This window comes from Daphnia magna, linkage group LG3 (assembly GCF_020631705.1).
Source record: "Daphnia magna isolate NIES linkage group LG3, ASM2063170v1.1, whole genome shotgun sequence".
Classification (NCBI taxonomy): domain Eukaryota; kingdom Metazoa; phylum Arthropoda; class Branchiopoda; order Diplostraca; family Daphniidae; genus Daphnia; species Daphnia magna.
Genome location: NC_059184.1, coordinates 5316512 through 5323947, shown reverse-complemented (window position 1 = coordinate 5323947; position 7436 = coordinate 5316512). Strand labels below are relative to the sequence as shown.

At 36.8% G+C, this 7436-nt stretch overlaps 2 protein-coding genes across 4 annotated transcripts; one reads left to right on the top strand and one right to left on the bottom strand.

Moving 5' to 3' along the window:
* LOC116919827 (peptidyl-prolyl cis-trans isomerase-like 3) lies at positions 1–1048 on the top strand. The gene is made up of 6 exons (XM_032925881.2): positions 1–169; positions 238–273; positions 353–391; positions 459–739; positions 805–850; positions 915–1048. Exons 1-6 carry the CDS (start codon positions 167–169, stop codon positions 993–995), a joined length of 486 nt encoding a protein of 161 aa, XP_032781772.1. The 5' UTR covers positions 1–166; the 3' UTR covers positions 996–1048.
* LOC116919826 (zinc finger protein on ecdysone puffs) lies at positions 1043–4840 on the bottom strand. 3 transcript variants are annotated; one of them, XM_032925879.2, is made up of 13 exons: positions 4680–4840; positions 4349–4552; positions 4236–4288; positions 4086–4148; positions 3392–3852; positions 2855–2984; positions 2691–2792; positions 2396–2626; positions 2220–2321; positions 2017–2155; positions 1742–1956; positions 1535–1675; positions 1043–1467 (listed from the first exon to the last, which is right to left on the bottom strand). In XM_032925879.2, exons 2-13 carry the CDS (start codon positions 4545–4547, stop codon positions 1348–1350), a joined length of 1956 nt encoding a protein of 651 aa, XP_032781770.1. In that variant the 5' UTR covers positions 4548–4552; positions 4680–4840; the 3' UTR covers positions 1043–1347. The 3 variants fall into 3 exon arrangements, with proteins under 3 accessions (XP_032781770.1, XP_032781769.1, XP_032781771.1); XM_032925878.2 differs by having other exon boundaries at positions 4349–4549; XM_032925880.2 differs by lacking the exon at positions 3392–3852 and having other exon boundaries at positions 4349–4549.
* Between the last annotated feature and the right edge of the window lie 2596 nt (positions 4841–7436).

Sequence of the window (7436 nt, the reverse complement as noted above, 5' to 3'; positions counted from 1 at the left end):
TACTCCATCAAGCTTCAAGCAGACAACATGCCTGTTTTTGAAACAAAATCGTGTTTAAATGAGTTGACGTATTTAAAGTTCAATTTTAAAACCACTGGATCACTGCAATAAAACGAAGAAGCGATATTGCTGTTGTTAATCTACTACTAACAAGGATAACATTAAAATGGTTCGTACATAAATATGGTACCAATTTTGTTTGGAGTCGTAATGCTAAATTAAAATTTATCATTCCAGTCCGTCACTCTTCACACTGATCTGGGCAATATTAAGGTATTCAAGGCATTACAGATTCAATATGTTAAAAGCGGTTTGTATTTTCAATCTCCTTATTTGGTATAATATCAAACAGATTGAGGTGTTCTGTGATGTAACCCCAAGAGCAGCTGAGGTATGTAATATTGCTTTAGTAACATTTTGCTTATTCAAGTGTTTATTTTTTTTTTTTATTTGCTTAGAACTTCTTAGCGCTTTGCGCCAGTAACTATTACAATGGATGTCTTTTCCATCGAAACATAAAAGGATTCATGGTGCAAACTGGAGATCCAACAAACACAGGAAAAGGTGGAACATCTATTTGGGGTAGAAAATTTGAGGACGAGTTTACAGAAGAGTTAAAACATAAAAATCGTGGCTACATTTCAATGGCAAATTCTGGACCAAATACAAATGGTAGTCAATTTTTTATCACGTACGGCCCACAACCTCATCTGGACTTAAAGTACACCATACTTGGAAAGTAAGTTATCTTTTAATGTTACCCAAAGTGTTTTTCAGCCCTATTAATTTACTCTGATTCCTTAGAGTTATAGATGGATTTGATGTGTTGGATGAGTTGGAAAAACTGCCGGTAAGAACAATAACACCAAGTATTTTCCGTTTACTTTTTAAATAATTTTTTTTACGGATTACAGGTTAATCCGAAAAATCACCGTCCATTGAAAGATATACATTTAAATAGTGTGACAATTCATGCTAATCCATTGGCGCAATGAACCCTATGAAGTGTATACGGATCAATGATAAATTATAAAACAACAGATTCGGATTTCCTTCTTTCATTTAATCTCATTTAAAAGTACACCAACGTTCAACGGTACAGTACTTTGCATGAACAAAGTGAGGTAACTGCACGAAACTAATGAACAGAATTTAAATCCGCTTCCATGTAACCCAAGTAATGTTGGACTGTGTGCGCTTATTTCTAACCAGAATAGACGATAAGAACAAATGGCATTTGGCATACATATGTGACGCCTTTTCATGTGTTGGCATGACTTCGAATCGATAGTTTAACTCGAGGCAGATGCTAACAGTTTATCTTTTAGAAAACGTACGGATCCATTCCTAAACCGTGGATCGGTTGTCCTGTTCGCATGTATCGTTATTTGTTGTTTGGGTGATTTCAGAATTTTCTTGGGTATTTGCATGGGCTTGTTCTTCAACATTCCCACTACTCTCTCTCAACTGAAATATAAAAGAGTGCCAGCATTAATAGTTGTCTTCCGAATCAACATTTTGGCAAGTTTCTTACGGCTCCGATCTCTTCTTCTGCGGTTTGGTCGTCATCGCCAATGAGATCACACATTTCGCCAATGTCTTTTTCGGCTTCAACCAACAAAAGTTCTTGGCTTTCTGAACGCTTCAATCCTTCTTTTTCTACAGCTCCTTCCGACTACACAATTTGGAATTGAAACAAAGATTTATTTCGATTAACCAACATGTTATAACTCTTCCTTACCTCAGCACCACCTTCGAGTTCTTTGTGGCTGTTTTGACGTTCCTCGTAGGCCCGGTGATGGGATCGTGTACGACAATGGAACTCGAGACCCTTCTCTAAAGGCTCCACTCGGCTTAAATATCTTTGACAAAGGTCACAAAAAAAGGCCTCGACTTTCTTAACACATTCTTGACCGACAGCGGTTTCTTCCAACGACATCCCATTATCATTGTCGCCTATAATTCAAAATAAACCTTCAGTCAAATGTCAAACAGTCCTGTACTTCATTTGCATACCGTCAACGCTGCCAACAGCATCAAGCGTCATGAAATTTTCCAAGTCTAATATAACTTCATCCTTTTCAAAGCCGTCCCTTTCATGTTTGCGTTCTTCTTCACGACGGCGCTCGTAGCTCTTTTCCATGTTTACCTTATTCTTTATAAACAGTTTAAAATGTTAGCATTTAATACAGGTCTGACGAAAATAACGCGAGAATCACCTTGATATGCGGTAAAGTAGCAACGTGTTTCTCATACAGCATTCGAGACTTAAAATTGACTCGGCATATTGGACAATATGGCATTAGAAAATTCTTGATTATCTGGGAAAAGAAACATAGACGTGACAAGGTGAATTGACTTTCATGACTGCTCATCATGTATAATTGATGAATACCTTATGTAATTCCGTGATTTCATGATTCGGACGACTTTCACTGTGACAGAGTTTACAAATGGCACAAAAGTTCATCTGACTTTTGTGGGATGAGCGAGAAGTTTGAGCTTCGATCTGTAACTGCTCTTTGCGCTGTCGAGTTCTCAACTTGGCTAGCGACATTCGATGTTGCAACGAAATCTTCTCGAGGGATTTTTCATGCCGTGGCGACGAAAGATGAAGAATGTATTCCTTGAAAACAAAAATGATAATTTAAAAAACGCATATTGGAAATTGCCTAATTTAAATAAGTTACTCTAAATGTAACGGATCGTTGGTTGCAATGGGGGCATTGCAATTTGATGAAATGCTCTGGGAACTCCTTAGATGTACCCTTTCGTTTCGGGGATCGCTCGGTCTGCAGAATGTATTCAAGTCTATATAAGAATGCAAAGAACTAAATTCAACCAGAAACAATACCTCGGGTTTTTTCCCAGGTTCTGCTGTTCTAGAAAGTTGATCCTCGTCAGTTATTTTACTTTCGTCAATGGCTTGTTCTTGTTCCATTTCAATTTTAATCACCTTTTCTAGACCGTCACCGTCTTGTTCTCTGAAAGAATTCATAACACAGTTATGTTAAATCGACTAAAACAATAGAAAACAACGTACTGCTCTCGACAACGAGCATAACGAATTATAATTATCAATCTAAAAGCTGATGAACACGAGCTGCGGCAAAGTGACAGTGCGAATAAAGGGTGAGGAAAAAAAAATAGAAAAAAAAAGTTGTGGACTAGGTTCAGAACCCCGGATGCATTTTGCTGCTCCATTGCGTCTGGTAGAGTTAAAGTCCGAAAGGTTCGATATTTGCTTCTGTGCATGGTTAATTCACAATTGTTTGTAATTTACAGTTATCAGGTGATTTCATCCAGAATAGTTTTCCTTTTAGTCGAGGAACAATGCTTGGAAGCTCATGTTCCGCTTTTTGTCCTTATATCATTTTTGCATTTGATTTACCTCGTTGATTTGTCGCTCTCCGGGTGAGCCGCGGCGACTTTGTCAGATGTTGCATCAAGATTGTTTTCTGGTGGTTGACGACTAGGCGAAACCGAGGGAACGTCGCTAGCGCATGTAGCTTCTTCTGTTATAGACAGCCGATTTGGGGATGGGGAATCTTCATTTTTTTCTCTTTGATAGTCTTTGTTTTTGGAATGCGAACCAGCATTGTGATTTCTATTAGCTCCCCGTCCACGCCCTCTTCCTCGTGATGAAATATAACCTCCACTTCCTCGATGGCCACTGCTAGATCCAGCACCACGCTGCTGATACCGGCGATTTTCATTAGCTCGTCGTTGAGATTGATTTGAATCATGATCATGGCTGCTAGGGCGGCTGTTTTCGTAGGTGTAGTTACGGCCACGATTACTCGACGAGCTTTGTTCATATTGCGAGCGATGGTGAAGATGATTACTCCGACCCTACGGGTTAGGGAGCAAGATTTGTTTGTTTTAACACGTCATTTAAGACATCTTTCATGTAAATCTTCTTCCTTGGTTTGGTTGATTCAATGTCTTACTATCAAGAAATTCTCCCACATTGTGGGTTTTTAATATTTCCCTAGAATTATGCCTGTTGCACAAATTTAACATCCAGTCCCAGCACCTCAAGCAATCAGTTATACAGAAATGGTATGCAAATAGTAAATACTTACATCAAAACTGTTGCTCCCATTAGAACGTTGATACTTTCGCTGAGGTTCTTGGTCATGACCATGCTGTAGGGGAAAAAATTTGCCATTTTAGTTAAATTTAAATAATAACATGACTAAATAAAATAGTTTCAATTGAAGCCCGACACTTACATGGCTGTACGATTTTTTATGTTCTCCTGAATGTTCATATCTTCTTTTAGTACCTTTATTGAAGAAAAATGTTAAACAATTTACACGACACAGTTTGTTAGCAAAAAAAATACCTCTCTCAGATGATGAATATCTTTCATATTCCTTAGATGCAGGATGGGTACCTCTTTCGCTTGACCAACCAAGATGAGGGATTTCATTGCTTTGGCCTCTGCGATTGTAGTTGCTATCGAAATTTCTTGGAGCATAACCAGATGATGAGTAATTTGATGACGAGAGATTCCGATAGGCAGATCCCCTGTGGCGATCCATGTCTACTTTAAAGATACAATAACATTAGTGAGAATTTCTCATAAATACTAGGACAACCATAAATTTGAACAACGGAACATCCTCTAGTGAAGCAACAATAATGACAACCAATATGAGAAAATATCGTCTTACCATATACTTAAAAAATGATCAAACTTGTTAATAAAGACGAAAAGAAACCTCACAAAAGCTTGATGCACAACCACGAATCGTCGGTTTAATAAAATTATATCGACGTTGCAACGTATACCAAAATAAACGTGGCGGCTCGAATTACGATTACGAACTTACGAAGTTACGATTACGGACATACGGTTACGGTTTACGGATTCCCACTCAAATTTGAAACTTGCCGTTTTTTTTCGTTTGTAGAATACGTGCTTTTTAATTATCAGTGAACGTGCTGATAAAAACAAATCATAACACAATGCTGGAATTTGTATGTACAGTAATTCGTAGATCGCTCTACTTTAGTTTTCTTTTCGATTGGCGGTGAAATAGGACCGAAATGATATAGGTATGGAGAAATAGGACTGGATATTTTCAGTCCTATTTCTATTTGGAAAAGAGCCAACAATGTTCCTACAAGACATCGCCTACGCATCAGATGCCTTCAGGCCGAAATGGAGCGTAGAAGACGCGAGGCAGAGATGCTAGAGCGAAGAAACGGCGAAAGTCAGGCCGGCTGTCGAAGAACTGCCGAATAGTGCATCGTATGAAACCAATACTGGTCCAAGACCTAATAGCCCTACAATGCATGGGCGTATCTTGGAAACATTTTGTCCTTAAGTTCAACGGGTTGGCTTATATGCTTCAGTCCTTGAAAATTACCGTTGACAAAATTTCAGCGCTTAATTCACTTGCAGCTTAAGAACTCGTTATGATAAAAAAATTTTTTTCAGTACTTTTACTTAAATTTTTTACAATATATAGTTCATTTATCAAAAAATTAATCATTTCAAAAATGTGAGTGCGATTTTACTTTGGTTATTATTTATTCTTCTTACGACTTGCATCATAGAGGGGCTACGATGGGTGCCGGGGGGGGTCTCATAGCCGTATCCGTATAGAAAATTTCAGGAAATATGGGCTGTATATAAAATCTAATAACTTTAAAACTAATTCCCTCCCAAAAACCCTTTACTGGGTTTGTAGAAGAAATACCTTTAATATAAGACAAAAACGAAAAGGAGGGGATTATAGATAACTAACGGCAGCGATTTTCGCTAAAGCCGTTTCCCGTAAGCTCTGTGTTAAACACGGAAGCGGTTTTGGGTAGTAAAAAGGAGACGGAACTCATTTTTCGTGTTGTGTTTCATCATTTTACAAGTTAGGAAATAAAATTTGGCATGCATGTAGACCAATTACTATCAAACAAAGTTCATTTTTTAAAATTTCTATTTTTTTGTATTTCATTAGACTAAATTACAATACAAAAATACACATATTTTATAATTGAAATTAATCATACTAAATATTAAAATTTCGAGGGAGGGTTTTAGGAGAACATTGCCAAGATTAATATTAATAAAGCTCATGTAGAAAACAAAACTTTGCAATTTGTTTTAGGTTAGATAGGCATTTTAGGCTATTCCGACTGGACTATATAGGAAAGCTACAAAAATGATATTTGATGGCGGTGGACGACTTCATCCGAGTTTCTCACTTCGTCATCGAAAGAAACACTGAAAAGAGCCGGAGACGTTATCGTTATCGTTTATTCTGTTTTTAAAAAAGAACATTGTTGATTATGGTAGGTCACTTTCAGACGCGATTAGATTTCCATACCATGTATCGTTCCTTGAATTATCTGGTTGTAAATCTAATGGAACATTTATCAACAGCCATTCAGAATAAAATTCTTTTATAATAAATTACATTCATGCAGATTTTAGACGAGTTTCACTTTTATCCGACTAACCTCAAGATAATTTTCATTTGAAGCATCATTGGTTGTCAAATTGGATAATAAAGTGAATTTTGTTGGTTGAAGCCAACAAAAGGACTCATCTATACCAAACTGGAAATTTGTCCAGAATATAAAACAAACAATTTCGTCAACATAGTTGGTGAAGAAAAGAGACTCCGAGAAGTCATCACCCCAACATGAGTTCCTCTGTTTAAAAAAAGAGACAAGAATTTCAACGTGACGTTTAGTCGTGGTGTATGTTCATTTAAATCAAACTTAATATCTAATAACGCACACCATTTAATGGTAAGAAAACGGATTGACATCAGGATATTTGCCTGCTTTTTCGGACAAGTTACATTCCCACCGCCGAGGGGGAGTACTAGGCTGGTTTTAATAGCATTTTAACCCAAAACAAATTGCAAAGTTTTGTTTTCTACATGATCTTTATAAATATTAATCTTGGCCATGTTCTCCTAAAACCCTCCCTCGAAATTTTAATATTTAGTATGATTAATTTCAATTATAAAATATGTGTATTTTGTATTGTAATTTAGTCTAATTAAATACAAAAAATATAAATTTTAAAAATGAACTTTTTGATACTAATGGTCTACATGCATGCCAAATTTTATTTCCCTAACTTAAAATATGAAAAACACACGAAAATGAGTTCCGTCTACCTTTTACTACCCAAAACCGCTCCGTGTTTAACACAGAGCTACGGGAAACGGCTTTAGCGAAAATGCGCCGTTAGTTATCTATAATCCACTCCTCTTCCGTTTTGTCTTATATTAAAGAACTAATTCTCTTCTACAAACCCAGTAAAAGATTTTTTGGGAGGGGGAGTTAGTTTTAAAGTTATTAGATTTTATATACAGCCCATATTTCCTAAAATTTTCTATACGCATACGGCTATGAGAAAATTTCTATACGGATACGGCTATGAGAAAATTTCAGGAAATATGGGTCGCCATTTC

What these genes read in the sequence shown, in the direction of transcription:
- LOC116919826 (XM_032925879.2), bottom strand. Translation starts at nt 4,547, where the DNA reads ATGGATCGCCACAGGGGATCTGCCTATCGGAATCTCTCGTCATCAAAT. An exon ending in ATATTCATCATCTGAGAGAG is followed by an intron (nt 4,289 to 4,348) that starts GTATTTTTTTTG and finishes TCTTCAATAAAG; the next exon opens with GTACTAAAAGAAGATATGAA. An exon ending in CAGAAGAAGAGATCGGAGCC is followed by an intron (nt 1,468 to 1,534) that starts GTAAGAAACTTG and finishes TTTATATTTCAG; the next exon opens with TTGAGAGAGAGTAGTGGGAA.
- LOC116919827 (XM_032925881.2), top strand. An exon ending in TAACCCCAAGAGCAGCTGAG is followed by an intron (nt 392 to 458) that starts GTATGTAATATT and finishes TTATTTGCTTAG; the next exon opens with AACTTCTTAGCGCTTTGCGC. An exon ending in AAGTACACCATACTTGGAAA is followed by an intron (nt 740 to 804) that starts GTAAGTTATCTT and finishes CTGATTCCTTAG; the next exon opens with AGTTATAGATGGATTTGATG.